The sequence below is a fragment of the Acipenser ruthenus genome, chromosome 2 (assembly GCF_902713425.1).
Source record: "Acipenser ruthenus chromosome 2, fAciRut3.2 maternal haplotype, whole genome shotgun sequence".
Classification (NCBI taxonomy): domain Eukaryota; kingdom Metazoa; phylum Chordata; class Actinopteri; order Acipenseriformes; family Acipenseridae; genus Acipenser; species Acipenser ruthenus.
This window is the reverse complement of record NC_081190.1, coordinates 52,303,011-52,322,139: the sequence shown is the minus strand read 5'-3', so window position 1 is coordinate 52,322,139 and position 19,129 is coordinate 52,303,011. Positions and strand designations below refer to the sequence as shown.

The following is a 19,129-nucleotide window of genomic DNA, read 5'->3' as shown; positions in this document are numbered from 1 at the left end:
GCAGCTGGCATACTATCTCATAGAAGTTTTTCTAATCCAGAGTATTGCAATTCAATTTGTGTGATGAACTACTCTCTAGGCAGCACTGCAGATTAGCTAAACAGCATCACAAATATATTATAAAGAAAGCATTCATTTCATGGGGGCATAATTTACAAATGGATAGACCCAGAAGAAAACAATTGTTTCCAGACATTATGATGGCAATATGGTTTTGGTTTTTGCTTGATATGACCACCCACAACTTTCACAATCTCCTGTATCTGATCAATAGCATGTGCAACAGAGGCACATGTGCATCTCTGGGGGAATGCTTACATCCCGCTCAGGGATTGAATTGAATCTTGCTGGCGACAAGATATGAACGTTTCTTCTGATCACCGTTTGCATACATTTTGTTGCAGAGTGGTCTTGTTGGCCTGTTCAATATTTGGAGAGGAACCATCCTGTGGCAAGAAGTGTTTAATATTGTTAGACTTGCTTAACAAAATGTATTTTGGCTAGCCACGTCTAGGTTTTAGAGCGAACTTGAAAGAAAAACATGCTTTATGAATGGAGGAATTCCACAGTAATGCGACTATCAAGTACAGGACAAGATTCTTTCTTAATCCCAATTCTAATAATTTAATATAATATTTCATATTTGCTTCTGTAACAAATTCACATTAACTTCACTAACTTTGGCTTTTGGACCAAACTTTCTGTGTCAGTTTTCAGTACTTATTTTTTTTTTTTTTTTTTTTCAGATAAATTGAATACTCTCATGTTTTACAAAGCACTGTTAATGTCTTGGTTTATATAAAGACCATGTAACTTTACCATTTATGTTAATTGGGTCTTGCATGGCCATGTGGAAACCTCAGTTATTTGTGTTGCATAAAATGATTTGGTCTAACATTTGTTTCAGTTTTTATTTGTTGTCAGAATCTTGCTGAGACTCCACCGTTGTTGGATATAGCTGTGGGTAATGCATAAACTGCAGTATGCCTTGCATTCAGTCATTATGATGTGATTTAAAAACAAAACAACTATAGCTTGTGAATGCCACCTACTGACAGTTTCCTGCACTGCACTCTATTACTTTTGGTTTTTATTTCCTTTTTTATTTTTACTAAGTTGTACGTATAAATAACCAGCACAGAAAGTTTATTATGTACTAAATGTTACAGAAACGATTGCTTCCACCACCTGCTTGTAATGCTTGAAATGGGGCTGAGCTTGATTGCTAAATAGTAGAGGTTATTCCACTCGGAATAAAACAATGTTGACAATGTTCTAAAACTTGATGGGAATAGCTCTGGCGTTTTTCACATGGTAGTGTAATCTGTTGTCACAACATTGCTATTCATACCAGCAATACTAATCTTTTACCTTTTTTAATTTGTGTAATCTTCATCTATCCGTTATTGTGTACTCATATTTTATTTTCAAAGTGATTATTGTGATCATTTTTAACTTAAATTGTGAAATAGCAGGTTCCACAGAATATGCAAATTGGGTGAAAATTAGTAAACAATACTATAATTTCCTTATAATACAATGTTTACAGTACTGATGTTAAATACAGTAGACTGCAGTTCTGAGCTAGCATGTACCTGTAGAATACAGTAAAACAGCAATGTTTGTTTTATATGTACTGTTTAAAAAGGTTGATACTCACATTTGTGTATGTTGAAGTAAGTAACTGAAGTGCTTATGGCTAGTAGGTCATAGTTGTCATTATGATAACTTGATTTACTGTAAAACTTTGTATTAGTCAATGTATTTGTTATTACAGTAGAAGAGGTATGCAGTAAATGTAGTTGTTCCGTGCACTGGGATTCGTTAATGGTGACCTTAATCATTTTGTTTTTATCTGTTTCAGATAGACTGCTGCCTGCTGAAACACTAACTTAATGCTCTGATGGCCGGACGCTCAACTCTAGTTTCCAGGTTGCCAATATTCAGACGGAGCACGGGCAAAAAGCAAGACTCCTTGCCGTCCTCTCCCTCCTCTGGCAATGCCAATGGCGTTCACACCTCTTCCCCGTCCAGCACCAACTCCAGCTCCAGCAGCACAGGCAAGCGCAGGAATATCTTTCGCAGCTCTTCCATTGGCTTCCACAGCAAGAAGCACAGCAATCACAAACTGGACACTGTTGAAGCTGTGGATCTCAGCCAGCACAATGGCAGCCAAGCTGCAGACTCCAGCTTCCAGAAGGTGGACCTAGAGGAGAGTATCAAATCCAAGTCTAGGCATTCATTTGGCTTTGGAGGCCACCGGGGCAAAAAGATTACCAGGTCTCAGACAGAAGACTTTGAGAAGGGGAAGGAGCAAGCGACTAACCGAAACGTGTTTACAAACTGCATCAGTTCGGGGACCAACGAAGGGGATGACTCTGGCTTTTTAGATGATTACAGCAAACGTTCCTCCAAACACTCTAGTAAAAAACTGCTGCTGCCTAAGTCATTTTCTTCACACTACAAACTTTCTAAGCAGTGCCAGTACACATCTGTTGTGGAACAGCCCAGAGACATAGCTAAAAGTGCAGGAATGGAGCCTACCAATGTAGGGACCCCTGGGTCTTGTCCCGGTGAGATTGCTGAATGTTCATTGCAGTCACCAATGCTTTCAACTGACCACACTACGGCTCATACTCCCTCTGAATTCATCCCGATAACTGAAGACTCAGTCTCGGAGGCGGATGTATTGCCCAATTGTAGTCCTGCAGTGAGCCACGTTGATAACTTTGGCCATGACGTTACTACCTCACAAGTTTTCATAAACCAAGTTACATCAATAGTAGGATCAAACTCTTTGCTGTGCAAAGAAAATAGTCATCAAGCAGAAACTAGCACTGTGAATACAGAGAGTGCAGTAACTGTTCTGAGAAAAGATTTCACTATACTTGATATAGATGAGGAATCCTTAGATACAGATGATGGAAAAGAGATCAGTGGACAAGAAGAGAAAGTCCAAGTACATGCACAGGTTCTGGAGGTTACCAACCCTGAAAGCGATAACCCACAGAAGATTCCTATTGACCAAACTGAAGTGAGAGTGGGTAACAAAACCAGTGATGCAATAATGATTCAAGAAGCATCACAAGTCATTGTCAGCCTAAAACCAGACCTCAAAACATGCCATCCAAGGAATACACATGCAGGTAATTTCTTTTAAAAATAACTAATTAAAGGTTTACACTTTTTAAGTCATTATAACATAGCTATACACTGTTGGACATCCTGAATCCCTTTTCAGTTGGCACTGTTTTATTTAACTGTTTTGTTTGTTGATGTTCATACCATGAGTCCTGAGACCCAAGACAAAGAATACTGTACTATCTATATACTTTTAGAAGTAAAATATGACATTTGAAAAAATATATTCATGGTTCTGAAACTGGGTGTCGATATCTCTTGACGTGAAAAAAAACAAACAAAAAAACCCACCCCTTTTTAAATTTATGGTCAGTCAATTGCAGTGAATATTTTGAAGAGAGTTGTGTTACTCTGATAAGGAATAATTTTTAATGTTCAAAATCTACATATAGTATTGCTGTATTTTCTATGATATATAAGGGGACCCAGTTAGAAACGGTTTGAGAAACTGTTCTAAGGGTTCCTTTTTTGATTTTTATTCTGCTTTGGCTTTGCATTGTCTAAGATAATGTGAAAATATGTAAATGGTAATCATTTCTGTATTAGAAATGTGTTCAGTTTTGCTACTGACTTCACATGACTTGTGTGTTAATGTCAATTAACGTTCTGCCACTTTGGACAGCCTTGTGGAACTGTGATCCTGTTGGATTCTTTAGTCCCTAGAATATCTAGCTGGGATATGAGTAGTGCTGTCATTTTGGTAGTGATTAGTCTCTGTCCAGTTTTCTATCATTACATTAGTTATTTTATTTGCCCTTTGTCATGCAATCAAAAAGCAATTAACATTGTTGTGGGTTATCCTAAGTCCTTCTATGAATTCATCACAACATGTTGTAAGGGTTAGGCAAAACTGGGCAACTATACACATTTATACTAAATGAGTAAGCTATTTGCCTAAAATAAACCCCAAAAATAGACCCAATTTACATGTGAGGGGTTTTCTTCCCAGGACACATTTTGATGAACTGACACACTTTCCAGTAAAGGAGCATAAAAAAGTACCAAACTGATATGGTATATACTTAAAATGCTTCTTGAAGACAGTTACAGCTATATAATATTATAAAAGCCAAAAAGTATAATAATGGTTTCCTTTTTTATGACAGTTTGTGCTTATTGAGTGTCTGTTGTACTTATTGAGACCGGTACTGTATGTGTACACATTGTACAAACTGGATATTAAAGCACAGCTGCCAAACCAGGGTACCTTCAATTCACATCCTAACTGAATTATTGACAGTAAATTCTCAAAATATGTTTCACTCACTTTATAATAGATCATATTATGCCATACTGGAATTTTAAATGATTTATTACATCCATCCAGGTATTTACCAACAGCAAGAAAAGAAAGAACACAACACAAAGCTACCTGTTCATGCAAACATAAAAGCAAGAATCCCCTGAAACCATTATGTTTCGCTTTTGTTTTTAAACTACACTGGTTCACAGTGACACCTAGTGGCTGCAAAATATACAATGAAATGCAACATACTGTACAGTTATGCTTATGCTTGGTCATTTGGATGGCCCCTAAATACAAATGATAAGACATATTGATTATTTTTGTGCATGTCTGATGTCACAATATATCTTGTCAGACTTGTTATCCATAGCTATTTTAGTGCTTCAAGTCGTTAAATACAATATCACACTACACAAATACAGCAAGATTAAATCATGTTTGTCAGGGTGCTTGTAGTTCAAGGCACAAGTTATTTCTTTGTTAATCAATTTGTTTCTCAAATGAAAGAAAGAAAAAAAAAATCATATGTACTGTATCATACAAATAGACTTGTATACATGGATGATCAACCATTTTTGCATCCCCCCAATCATTTAGAGATTACCGAATCTCTTTGTAATGCTTGCTCCAAATCACCTGACAATTATCCTTCAAATGATGTTTATTTATACAATGGTGTGACAATTTGCTTTTGGTAAAGACTCTTGATTTGACACACTCAGGGCTTGAAATTCATTCTTTTCGCTGATCTGGTGGGCTCAGCACTTTCAAAAAACATGAAAAGGTATAGATCCTTTAAAATTACAAACAGGATTTTATTTTTTTGGATCAGCAAGAAAATGATTTAAATTGGCACACTGTTAGGCCTTAGAATAAACCACATTCATACCATTGAAAATACAGTCATTTTATGTTTACTTTTCAAACAAAAGGTATATAGATCAAAGAAAATAGAAGGAATGCCTTGGACAGTAAACTGCTAGAAGTGCTAATTGGTCAGTGGCTGAATCAATTATCTGTTTCACTGTATATTAATAATCCTTACATTCATAATGCTTTAAATTTACTAAAATAGCTTAACAGTTCAGTACAGGAAAGCTGTTATTAGGGTTTGGTGATTTCATATTATATTTCTACTCCCACAGTTGCTCTTGCTAGCAGTCTGAGTCCATACCGGGATGTCATTCGCATGGAGAGACGCTTGAGGTCCTCTTCAGAAAGCACTGCTGGAAGCGCCAGGTTACACTTGAATTTAAGAGATGTACATACTGGAGAGATCAGTAGCCTTCAGAAACAGAAAGCAAATTCTTCATCTTCCAAATTGGATAGTCTGGTAGGTGATTCAACATCTTGAGTTTGTTTAGATTTTTCTTCTGTCAAAAACAAAAAAAGTCGTAACAAGTTGTAACTTCTAAACGTCTTCTCTGGCAAATTTAATAGGTACTCTTTAACTTGAGAACGAGGCCATGATTACCTTTTGTCAGATCTACATTTTACCGTGAATCAAAAATCCATAATGATCTACAATGTAATAGATTTATTTTCTTACTGTTAATTTGAAGCAAAAATGTTATTGTAAATTAAAAGTAGTTTTCTCAATAAACATCTGTTTGAACATTACTGTAGACAGGCATTTGGTCACTCTTGTGGTACCTCCATGGCAGGGAATGAGGCTGTTTATAGTATCATGCTGTTAAGGTCAGACCTCAGACCAGGCTGGTCTGCTTTGATCCTGGGATTAGGTGGGTTTACAATTTAGGCTAAGGATTCCTGACTTTATCCAATGAAGATACAAAAGGAAGGTTTCTGCAACGTACCCCTGGACATGAGAGTAATTGCAAGCATAAGGTAAATTTATTATGTTATTTTATTATTAAAACAAGAATAATAGATTTGAAGAGCTTATACTGTTTTTAAATTAACTGTGATATGCAACCACTAACTTTCAAGACATAACACATCTCTTCTTTGTGTATGTGGAAATTTGAATACATAGGTGTTATTGTTTATATTTGCATACCTAATGATGTAAGATTTTGTTCATCTGTAAATCATAGTTAATCCAATAAACAGTATAATATCTGTTATGGATATTACCTTGATTAACAGAGCATTTAAAAAAATACAACAGTAAGTTTTACTACTTTTTATAACGATCTGCCAAAAGATGTTTCATTTAAAATAGTACTGGTACCGGTAGCCTATTAGATTATAAAATATTATTGACAATAATGTAAAGTACAGTATATTGCATTATATATATTCCAGTATATTGCAACTGGTCCTTTTTGTCTGACCATCATACCCCATGTAAACTGAAACACTGCCATTCATCCTGACCTTTAGGAAAGTTTCACCATCTTGTAATCTCTGTGAAAGACCTTGATACCAAAATAACCCAAGTGAGCATCTTTAACCACTGCTCAAAAGGACGACAATTATTTGAATAAGTTATTATAATTATTTTATATTAGATGAAAAGTATCTGTAACAGAATGGAGTCAATGGACAAACTGTTTGTAATTGTGTTGAACAAGGATGCCCAAAGTGCTGCCTGGCAACACCTTTAATGCAGACCGCAGCGTCTCTCCAATTGAACCTTATATGTGGCCTGCAAATTTACTGAGCAGCTGCCAAGCACTTAAATTACAGTAGCCTTTACATCAGAGATGCACAAATCGGTTTGTTGATATTAAGAAGCAGGCAGGAGAGCAGGATTACGTAGGAACTCACATAATATAGGAATGAACACTAATGACAGACTGACGCAACGGTTTCTACATGCATGCCAGTTTGTGAGATTGTGAACTCTGCTACACAAGCAAACACAGCAATGGGAAAAAAACTAAGTGCAAGAAGAGTTCCCTTTTAATTTGAAGACGACCAATACTTTTGGGATATGCCTGCCACAGGTCAGGTATTTAATGAGCATTTTATATCAAAGCTGCCAATAGGCCCCTCCGGGGAGTGATGTCCTCGGTCCCGCCTACCAAGGGATTAAGTAGTCACTCCGTGGAGACCACGATCTCTTTTTCTTTTCACCATCAGGTAGATAAGGTAGGTACAACTAACCTCTCCAGTTGCGTGATTGTATCTTTGTAAAAGAGCTCTCACTTCGAGTTCTGCTAATTCCACTGCAAATATTGTTGGAAGTCAGCTTGCCACTTCCTGGAATCAGTAACTCAGCTTCTGAGGGCTGAGCAAATGCTACACAACTGCACTCCGTTTAAAAAAAAAAAAAGAGGTTCTTTATTCAACAGCCTACATCTATCGATCGCCGATTGTGGCTGCTTTCTAACCTACAGCATCTGCTGTTTTGTGTTTTTTTCCACTGCTCTTGCAGCTAAAAAAAAAAAAAAAAAAAAAAAGAAGCCAATAACAGAGAGAGAAAGAGAGTCGCTTCCTCCACCGGGACTTGGCGCTGCCATACCCGCTGTTGAGTCGATGCCACCGGGCATACCTTACCCTCCCACTCGGTGTGTGCGGTGGGTTTACTCTATCCTTCAGCTCTGTGTGTCATTTTTTGTAAAAAAAAAACAAACAAAAAAAAAACATGCCTGTGACAGGATGGACCGAGGTTTGAGACTCAGAGACAGTATAAAGTTCAAAAATAAAGTTTTTTAATAAACAAAAATAATCAAATAAATAGGCACGAGGGCCAAACAAAAAGGTTTTAAACATAAAATACACACAAAGCAAAAACTTACAAAAATAAAGGTTTCCAGGCTGGGCGTTGCCTTCACTGGAACAGAAAAACAGCACATACAAACACACTCCTGCTTCTAGAATTCTCCTTCAACTCTCTCTACAACTCTCCAACTCTCTCTCCTAGCCAGGGCCTCTCCCCTGGCTTTTATCCCCTGTGGCTGGAGCCCAATTATTCAATAATTACTGATTAGTCAATTAGGGCTCCAGCCACATTCTCACATGTTTTTCTGGCAGGGAGGAATTTTAACCCCCTCCCTGCCAGTCCCAACATTGATCATAAAGACGGGGCAGTACCCCGTCACATATCCCCCCCCTTGTGCCAAGCACAACATGGCCTAAATGGCCACCTCCCCCCTCAGTCTCAGTCCCGGAAGAGGGGGAAGCACAGTGTCCATGGGGGTGGCCATGGTGGGACGTCCGGCACCACCCAATTCTTCGTGGCCAGCAGCTCCCTCTTCCGGGGCTCCGGCCACACACCATCTTGCCGCGAAAGTGCCGCTGGGGGAGCTGGTCTCCTGACCTCCCTCCCCCTCTTCATGGCCAGCAACTCCCCTCCGTGGGGCTCCGGCCATAGTGTAGTGACCCCAGGCGAAGCAGGATCCCCGAAGACCCCAAGCGACGGCAGCAGCAGCGAACCCTCGGGAGGCGACGGCAGCAGCAGCGGACCCTCGGGAGGCGACGGCAGCAGCAGCGGACCCTCGGGAGGCGGAGACGGGAACGGCGGCCCGGCTCCCTCTGGTGGCGGAGGCGGGAACGGCGGCCCGGCTCCCTCTGGTGGCGGAGGCGGGAACGGCGGCCCGGCTCCCTCTGGTGGCGGAGGCGGAAACAACAGCAACTCGTCTCCCTCTGGTGGCGGAGGCGGGAACGGCGGCCCGGCTCCCTCTGCTGGCGGAGACGGGAACGGCGGCCCGGCTCCCTCTGCTGGCGGAGATGAGAACGGCAACTCGTCTCCCTCTGCTGGCGGAGGCGGGAACGACAGCTCGGCTCCCTCTGCTGGCGGAGGCGGAAACAACAGCAACTCGTCTCCCTCTGCTGGCGGAGGCGGGAACAGCAGCTCGTCTCCCTCTACTGGCGGAGGCGGGAACAGCAGCTCGTCTCCCTCTACTGGCGGAGGCGGGAACAGCAGCTCGTCTTCCTCTGCTGGCGGAGGCGGGAACAGCAGCTCGTCTCCCTCTGCTGGCGGAGGCGGGAACAGCAGCTCGTCTCCCTCTGCTGGCGGAGGCGGGAACAGCAGCTCGTCTCCCTCTGCTGGCGGAGGCGGGAACAGCAGCTCTTTTCCCTCTGCTGGCGGTGGAGGGAGAAACAGCTCCGGTTGTTCCCCATCTGCTGGCGGTGGAGGGATAGGCAGCTCCGACTGTTGCCCCTCTGCTGGCGGTGGAGGGATAGACAGCGCTGACTGTTCCCCTGCAGGTCCCTTCAGCCCTGGGCCTGTGGGCTTCCCCTTCTCGGGCCGTGGACGCACCGACTCCTCCTGCTCGGGCCGTGGACGCACCGACTCCTCCCGCTCGGGCCGTGGACGCACCGACTCCTCCCTCTTGGGCCGTGGACGTTCGGGCTCCTCCCTCTCGGGCTGTGGACGTTCGGGCTCCTCCCTCTCGGGCTGTGGACGTTCGGGCTCCCCCTCTCTGGGCGACGGCTCCCCCTCTCTGGGCGACGGCAGCGGCCCCCATTCTGGCTCTCGGGACGGCAGCTCCTCCCCTTCTGGCTCTCGGGACGGCGGCTCCTCCCCTTCTGGCTCTCGGGACGACGGCTCACCCCTCTCTGGCTCTCGGGACGGCAGCTCCTCCCCTTCTGGCTCTCGGGACGGCAGCTCCTCCCCTTCTGGCTCTCGGGACGGCAGCTCCTCCCCTTCTGGCTCTCGGGACGGCAGCTCCTCCCCTTCTGGCTCTCGGGACGGCAGCTCCTCCCCTTCTGGCTCTCGGGACAGCGGCTCCTCCCCTTCTGGCTCTCGGGACAGCGGCTCACCCCTCTCTGGCTCTCGGGACGACAGCTCCTCCCCTTCTGGCTCTCGGGACGACAGCTCCTCCCCTTCTGGCTCTCGGGACGATGGCTCACCCCTCTCTGGCTCTCGGGACAGCGGCTCACCCCTTTCTGGCTCTCGGGACAGCGACTCACCCCTCTCTGGCTCTCGGGACGGCAGCTCCTCCCCTTCTGGCTCTCGGGACAGCGGCTCACCCCTCTCTGGCTCTCGGGACAGCGGCTCACCCCTCTCTGGCTCTCGGGACGATGGCTCACCCCTCTCTGGCTCTCGGGACGACAGCTCCACCTTCTTTGTTGGAATGATTGGGGCGTCTCCCATATCTACCGCCAGGTAATTAATGACCATCAGGGCCAGCTCTGCGAAGGATGCCGGGTGATGCTGTTCCTCCCACTTTTCCCACCTCCCCCCATCTCGACGCCACAGCGTGTTGATAACTATGGGGAGGTCGTGGGAGAGGTCTGCCTCAGGGTGCATCAACCAGTCCCATATTTCCTGGGATGGTGGTGAAGGCGGTGATGTAGGAAGTGGTGGGGTGGCTGCCGAGGACGGGGTTTGCAGCTGCTCCTGGTCCCGATTGTGGGGGCATCCTGCCCAGTTGTGGCCATCCACCTCACAGTAACCACACCAGTCAGCTGGTAGCCCATCTGGACAGGACCTCCACTGATGATCCTCCTTCCCGCACCAGGAGCACCAGGGGAAAAGACTGGCTGGGTCCTCCAGCTGGGGTGGCTGTTGTTGCAGCAGCCTACATTTCTTCGGCTGCTGCTTCTCCAGCCTTTGCCGCTGTCTGCTCTTCTTCCCCATTTTCCAAAAAAAAAAAAAAAAAAAAAAACTCCCAAAATTCAAGAAAAAAAAAAAAAAAAAAAATTACTGCTCTGAGCCTCCAGGTGGCGCTCTCCCGTTTCTGACACCAAATGTGACAGGATGGACCGAGGTTTGAGACTCAGAGACAGTATAAAGTTCAAAAATAAAGTTTTTTAATAAACAAAAATAATCAAATAAATAGGCACGAGGGCCAAACAAAAAGGTTTTAAACATAAAATACACACAAAGCAAAAACTTACAAAAATAAAGGTTTCCAGGCTGGGCGTTGCCTTCACTGGAACAGAAAAACAGCACATACAAACACACTCCTGCTTCTAGAATTCTCCTTCAACTCTCTCTACAACTCTCCAACTCTCTCTCCTAGCCAGGGCCTCTCCCCTGGCTTTTATCCCCTGTGGCTGGAGCCCAATTATTCAATAATTACTGATTAGTCAATTAGGGCTCCAGCCACATTCTCACATGTTTTTCTGGCAGGGAGGAATTTTAACCCCCTCCCTGCCAGTCCCAACATTGATCATAAAGACGGGGCAGTACCCCGTCACAATGCCTCTATTTTTTCTGTCTCTCTCCCTTTGTGTATAGGTCTGTAGCCATGTTTGGTTTGTGATTGTAAGCTCCACGCTGCCCCGGTTGTGTGACTACTCACGGGCCAGGCTTATACTGTCTGTAGGCACTGCTCCACACCCCTGCAAGCTGTGACTGCATGCGGTACAGACTAAACACCGGCCCAGCAACCTCGGTGCTTATGCCCCTGGTGTTTGATGCCTTCAGTGCTTCTGGTACCTTCGGTGCTTCGGCGCCCTCTGTGTCTCGGTGCCTCAGAGCATCGCTGCTTCGGTGGCCTTGGTGCTTAATCACTCCCTGCATCGGTGCCCACGGTGCATCTGCGCTTCAGTGCATATACACCCCCTGCACTGATACCCTCAGTGCTTCGGTGCCTCAGAGCCTCGGTGTATCAGTGTTTCGACACCCTCGGTGCTTCAGAGCCTCGGTTCTTCTGCGTTTTCGCCGTACGGATGTCCCGTGCATCGATAATTTCGGTGCCTCGATGCTTGATCCCTTGGCCCCTTCCAGGACCTTGATGCATCGGGGCTCAGACAACCTGTGACAGAAATACAATGATTCTTGGTAGTAAATCTCCCTCCTGACCTTTGAGGGTGCTAAGCAGCGAGAACAGAGTTCCTTGGACAGGCTGGCTCGACAGTTCTTTCCCAGGGTTCAAGGGAAGTCCGCCAGCTAGAAAGGGGGCGGAACTCTGGTGCATTAACGCATCGACCCGGAAAGGAAATGACGTAGCAGTCGCAGATTGGAGGGGTGGTTGCACTCGTTTACCAAGGGGTCATGTGTGACGGCATATAAGGGGACGGAGATACGCAATCTGTGCCTTCGCTTTGGTTTGTGATTTAAACTTGAAAGGACCCGTGAGAGACCCAGTGATAAAACTAATCATGAGTGTTTTGTGTGTTTGTCTATAATTGTCTTGTTTGTTATTATTAGACGGCTAGCACGTTTCTGAGCTGTCTCCAAGGGTCAGCACAAAACCTGGAACAGCACTTCAATTTTGTCACGCATAAACTTGTATCACCCACCACGAGCACTTCAGCACACACCCAGGACTGGTGACTGTGTTTGTACATTGTGGGAAAGATATGTGTGTTTATTATTTGGGACTGCAACCTGTTTATTTGTTCCAGTGCATTACACATTTTTGTGTATTGCCTGGAGTTATTGTTTGGTCCCCAGACCAGGATTATAATTAAAACAACCCTTTCCAACTGGATTACAACTCTGTCTGTTAATTACGCACTGCATCACTCATGCACCTGTACACAATCAACCACTTTGCCACACACCCCTACTGCAGACGCTCCGGGCAGCATCATGTCTAAGTTCCACTTACACGTCCTGTGGAGGGATGCTTCCCTCACAGGACAAGCACCTCTTGTGTGTTAAGTGCTTAGGGATGCAGCACGCCTCTCATGCCTTAGGCGACAAGATGTTCTGCTCGATTTGTGCAGCGTCCCAGCCCCGGACCCTGCGCAGAAGACTGGCAGAATTCACAGGGGCAGCTTCATCAGCCAGCTCAGCTGAGCCCTCTGCAGCGTTGGAAGCCCCACCCTCCCCCTTCTTCACCTGCCTTCCAGCCCGTCACAGGGTATTCCCTGCGCACAGGTTCCTGCCCACAGAGCCCAATCATTCCCACGGCAGGTCACCTAACGGCCTACCTGGATGGCATCCTGCGGTCGGCACCCCTCCCTGAGCCGATAGCCTCAGAGCTGCGCCTAGTGTCAGGTACGCTGCTCCAGATTTCAGGCTTCCAGAGGCAAACCTTAGGTAGAAGCCTGGCGTGGGTGTAGTGGCGCGTAGACAGCTTTAGCTGTCTCAGGTTAGGGTTCCGGATGCGGACAAATCGGCCTTGTTGGACACGCCTATCTCCCCTGGCCATGTCTGTGGTAGCGTATGTCAGCCGCCAGGGAGGACTTCAGTCCTCAGGGTTGCACCGCATAGCATTTCAGCTGCTGACCTTGGCAAAGAGGCACTCGCTGTCCCTCCGGGCTGTTCATCTCCTAGGAGTGGTGAATTGGGCGGCAGATCTCCTCTCCAGGGAGGGTCCTCACCCGTCAGAATGGTGACTCCACCCTCAGGTGGTAGAGCACATTTGGGAACTGTTCGGGAGGGCCCCATGGCGGAGATGACTCATTGCCTCCTATGGTTCTCCCTCCACCGCTCCGGCGGTCCACTAGGCGTCGACACCATAGAGCACGAGTGGCCCAGAACGCTTTTATACGCATTCCCACCTTCCTAGAGAAAGTTCGGAGAGAAGAAGCAACAGTTCTCCTTGTGGCCCCCAGATGGCCCAGGAGAATCTGGTTTGGTAACCTTTGCCAGCTACTGCAAGGCCATCCCTGGGAGATCCCACTGTGTATGGATCTCCTCAGGTCATGTGAGGCACTCTCTGGCACCCAGAATCGGCCAAACTCCAACTATGGGTCTGGCCGCTAAACGGGACCGTCTGTCCACCTTAGGGCTCTCAGACGTGGTAGTCAGTACACTGCAGAATGCTAGTGCATCCTCCACAAGGGCACTGTATGCCTATAACTGGAGATAGTGTCAAAATTGTTGTATGACCAGAGGTCATGACCCCATTTATTGCCCTATAGCAACTATCCTACAGTTTCTGCAAGATCTGTTAGGGGAGGGCAGGTCCCCCTCTACACTGAAAGTGTACCTGGCAGCTATACCTGCATATATGTCCCCATTGACTCAGTTTCCCTGGGCGCTCATATTCTGGCGACCCGTTTTCTAAAGGGTGCTTGGCGGCTACGTCGTCCTAGAAAGTACGTATTCCCCAAGTGGAGTCTAGATGTGCTATTGGAGGCTCTCACTAAGGCCCCGTTTTGAGCCTATACATTCCATAGAGTTGAATTATCTTTCTATAAAGACAGTTTTTTTGGTAGGTATCACCTCCACCAAGCGAGTTAGTGAGCTGCAGACTCTGTCAGTGCACAGTGCCTGTATGCGTATTTGGGATGATGGAAACAGGGTATCTTTGCGCACAAACCCAGCTTTCCTCCCTAAGGTGGTTAAGGCTTTCCACTTGAATCAATCAGTGGAACTAGAGGCTTTCCATGCCCCTCCTTTTGCTTCGGAGGAGGACCGGAGATTGAATTTCTTCTGAGATGTTATGTGGATAGGACGAGAGCATTGCGTCAGTCTGTCCAGCCCTTCGTCTGTCATGGTGAAAGGACCCTGGGTCAAGCCCTCTCGAAATAGCGGCTGTCCCACTGGATTGTGGATACAGTTTCGACTGCATTTACTGCTGCCGGCCTACCCACACCTGGGAGAGTGGCCGCGCATTTGACTACAGGAGTGGCTATGTCATGGGCCCTCTTTACTTTACTTTATCTGTACTGTAGCTAGCTGGGCTACTCTGCATACATTCACCAGGTTCTACCAACTCAATGTGGTAGAGCCATCCATGCCTTCATTAGGTACAAGGGTCCTTGAGGTTGCACGCTCACACCACGGAAATTAGTTCAGTGGTAACAAGGTCCCTCATCTGCTGTCTGCTCATCTTCCCTCACGACAGCTTTGATATATTTTACCAAAAGTATTGTTGTTGGTCGTCTTCGAATTGAAAGGGAATGATAGGTTACGGATGTAACCCTGGTTCCCTGAAAGAGAAGACGACCAACAAACCTTGTGAGGTTGCGTCACTCGAATTCGTGGGTTCAATGCAAAAGATATTGTGGTCTCTGCGGAGTGACCACTTAATCCATTGGTAGGCGGGACCGAGGACGTCGTTCTCTGGAGGGGCCTATCAGCAGCTTTGTTATGAAATGCTCATTAAATACCTGACCTGTGGCAGGCATATCCCAAAAGTATTGTTGTTGGTCGTCTTCTCTTTCAGGGATCGTTTCGAACATTTCAAGACCTATGGACAGGGAAATATTTTGTAATTGAGAAGGAGGGCAAACCTCTCTGTCTTCTGTGCAAACAGTCCATTGGAGTCATAAAAGACTATAGTGTTAAATGCCAATCCAAAACACGCAGCAAATGATCAATACGTGGGTGAGCAGAAGAAAAGGTGGGCGGAGTCTTTGTAAGGAATTAACAATGCAGCAATATTTTTTTCTAAAATAATGACATAATTTACTCTCCTGTTAAAGTGTAAGATACAAATGATTACTGTTGAGGCGGTGGGTATAGCACAGTTTTTTTGCGATAACCCTAGCCAGAGACAACCTACTTGACTGGAAATGTAGAATACCAATCTCCTCAATAGTAGTCGATTGTAGGTTAAAAGGTGTGTAAAAAACACGTTTTTAGGCCACCCTACATACCGTGCGTATTATTGTCACAGGAACACATGCTAATGCTATCGGTTAATGTTTTTAAAAGTTATTGACAGAGGGAGTAAATGCTAAGAAATGGTTTACATTTATTAAGTTTGTGATTTATTAAGCTGAAATATTGAAGTGGCTAGCAACACTAATACAGACCTGTCAACTCTCCCTTATTTGCAGAGAATCTGCCGTTTTTGTAACACTTTCCCCGGACAACTCCAGGGATATATTTTCCCGCTTATTTTGCTCAAAACTCTTCTGTTAAACTCTGTTGTCGGCAAACCTTTAATTTCTGAAAAACTCATGTCTGTACCTAGCAGGGTTTAGGACCCAGGGGAGCCCTGTGGCAGGCATGCATTCAGTGCGTGAGGCAAGCTCACATACTTGACCATCGGCGATGGCTTCGCCTCCCAGTAAAAAAAAAACAATAATAAAAATGTGATGCAAATTTCAGGCTTCTTGGACAACAACATATCCTCACATAATCCTAAGTAATGTTGGAAAATGGCATATTTTCTGTAAACTATGCAGGACTGATTTTAACGGTGGAACATGGGAGCAAGAATGATATTTGTTGTACACATGAGAGATCACAAAAACAACAACAAGACAGTGACGCTCAGAAAACCAGCTCTTCAATTCATCTTTCATTTCAAAAGGAAAAACGGAGATCAAGAAAGTGACATATGCAGAGACCTTTACATGTTGTGACTAGGTCAGCAAATCTTTAGTAGACATGTTCCCAGACTCACAAATTAAAAAGTATTGCAGGAAAGTCACTCAAATAATGAAAGGCATTTCTATTACAATTTCAGCATCAACATTGCTTTAGAAATGCAGATTGATTGATAAAATGTATTTATATACAGCAATAGTGTGTGCATTTAAAATGAAAGATTGTTGACAATGAAATGTTACAGACAGTGGTATTGTTGATCCACCACATATGTGCAGTGTAATGAATAATGTTGAATTACCACGCTGTTGAGTATTTTGGCTTTTTTTTTTTAATTAATTTTTTATGATGGAGTTATTGAATTTAGAGTTTTTGTTCTTGTTATAAAGTAGGTGCTGTAGCTCGTCCTTTAGGTTTGCTGTGTGATGAAAGTAACAACGCCAAGTGAGTATGCTTTACTGTTGTGCAAAATCAACTACAGTGGACCAGTTTACAAAATATTGGCTATGGCCAAATCAGCCACCTACAACCACAGTACAATAATAACCACAGGCGCCAAGAGATAATCTGATTGTGAAGCATGTCATGGTTGTTTTTCTGTTTTGGTATTTTTCCTTTTTAAAAGAAATTAGAAGGAGCACCGTATCACAGTCTACCAAGTAATGGAATAGTTGTATACCTTTGTCTTATGTAGAAAAAAAAGCACCGGTTTATGTGCAAAACTGACCTTTCTGCCATAGCAATATGGCAGTACATTTTCAGCAATATTGTTTTAAATGCTCCTTAAAAATTTAAATTACACTCTTAATATTAATATGTGGAAGTATATATTTAAGTATGTGTCAGCGTTCAAATTTAACTTACAAGACTATGTATATTAGTATTTTACGGCTCACAAAAGTTAAGCATATTACATTTTCTTGGCTTCTCAAATATTAAAATTAAAAATGTCAAATGATTTTAGTGCCTGTAGTTACTGTATTGTCCTTGCTACAAGGGCACTGCTCTTCCGACCATAGTTGGCACACATGATCCCCACTCACTGTCAAATGAAGGCAGAATTGCAGTTTTCTTGTACAAGGTAAACTGCAAATGCAGATCACTGAATGTGTTCATTTTAGGGTCGGAAATTTTTTCGAATAGATTCCTATTCGAATACACGGGGGGCAACATTTTCGTGTATTCAGATACCTGAAATAAAGAATAAAAGGCAAGACAGCATAAAAAGTGTAAGTTCACTCTTCGGAGGAGCCAGCCGGGTTCACAAAGTGTACAAACAATGTCCAAGACAAGATTTCTTTGTTCAAGTTACTTGGTTTATTAAATAACCTGCAAATAATTCAAAACAAGGAACATACCTGGTTGTACTTTAAATGGTCAGTGCACATGTTGACGTTACTCCATCCAATCACAGAAAGTCAACAGTAGATGTTACATTGTACTGCAGTCCAGAGTTAAAACTACTTCCACACTGTTTTCTCAGTCATTGCGGTGTTCTGCTTGGCATATAGTATGTCTTTATATTCATCATAAAGCTAAATTAGCATTCTAATTTCAATGTTACTAAAGTTAGGCTTCCTTTTCAGCACTTGCTATATCCATTTGTTTACAAATTTAAAGTTAGCCTGTGCCGTGCTCCCGGAAGCTGTTTCAGGACTGCCTAGCAACAGCGGCTGTGTGCAGTCATTACGGGGAACTCCAGTGGGGAATCTGTTAACATCAGCAGAAAACAAGGCAACAAAATTGGCAACAATTTCAAACAGAATACATTTACTGTAGAATTTTGCTGCTACAAGCATTGCATGATTAATTAGGGTCCTTTTGTTTAATATGCCAATCTCATTCACATGAACGCACAGGGTTTAACACTGATTTTGAACACTTGTCAAGCGTCAGCATTTAAAAAAAAAAAAAGCCGCATTTGCTTCTACTAGTAGCTAATATGTCTTTTTCGTGTACTCGAATATGTAATATGCTATTCGAATAGTTTTTATTTTATTTTTGTGTAATCTTGTATTCGACTACACTGACCTATCCCTAGTACATTTAGTGCTGTAAATGTATAAAAGGACTGCTCACTCCTGGCTGACATCAAAAATTGAAATGGTTGGGCGAAGGAGACTCTCGAGAGATGATCGAATATAAGTGGTCACCATATTAGAAATGGGCACTAGGCAAGATGTTGTTGCACAGATTTTGGACATTGCACAACCTATGGTCAGCAGATTGTGGATGTACAGACAGATTCACAGGACAGGCCTACCTTGACATCATGATGACACCAGTAGTTGTCCTATTTGCGCAGCGCCATAGACATAGTTTCATCCTCATGGACGACAACCCTAGATCACATTGGGCTCGGGTGGTGAATGATTTCCTCCAGCAGCACCAAATCAGTCATTTGACATGGCCTTTGATGTCCCCCGACCTAATCCCTGCAGGACACCTCTGGGATACCCTGGGTAGATGTCTGCGAGCCCAACCTTTTGCCCCTGGCAACATCCAAGTTCACCTTGTTCTTGCAGGAGGAATCGAACCGCATCCCCCAGGAAGACATTGGCAAGCTTATCAAAAGTATGTGTCAACTGACTGCTTGAATCTCTGCAAGAAGGGGTCCAACACACTATTAACTGATGTGTGAAAAATTATGCAACCCCCCACTTACATATTGACTGTTATTCTTAGGATAATTTGATCCCAACTCC

General features: G+C 44.2%; 1 protein-coding gene across 5 annotated transcripts in view; it reads left to right on the top strand.

Moving 5' to 3' along the window:
* LOC117409687 (serine-rich coiled-coil domain-containing protein 1-like) overlaps nucleotides 1-19,129 on the top strand; it is a 667,826-nt gene that overhangs the window by 51,144 nt on the left and 597,553 nt on the right. For 4 of the 5 annotated variants that reach the window (XM_034905798.2, XM_058996863.1, XM_058996874.1 and 1 more), the window contains exons 2-3: nucleotides 1,865-3,146; nucleotides 5,533-5,720. In XM_034905798.2, the coding sequence (XP_034761689.2) occupies nucleotides 1,904-3,146; nucleotides 5,533-5,720 (1,431 nt within the window). In that variant the 5' untranslated portion in view covers nucleotides 1,865-1,903. The remainder of the gene's footprint in view (nucleotides 1-1,864; nucleotides 3,147-5,532; nucleotides 5,721-19,129) is intronic. The other variant, XM_034905803.2, reaches the window with a different exon arrangement.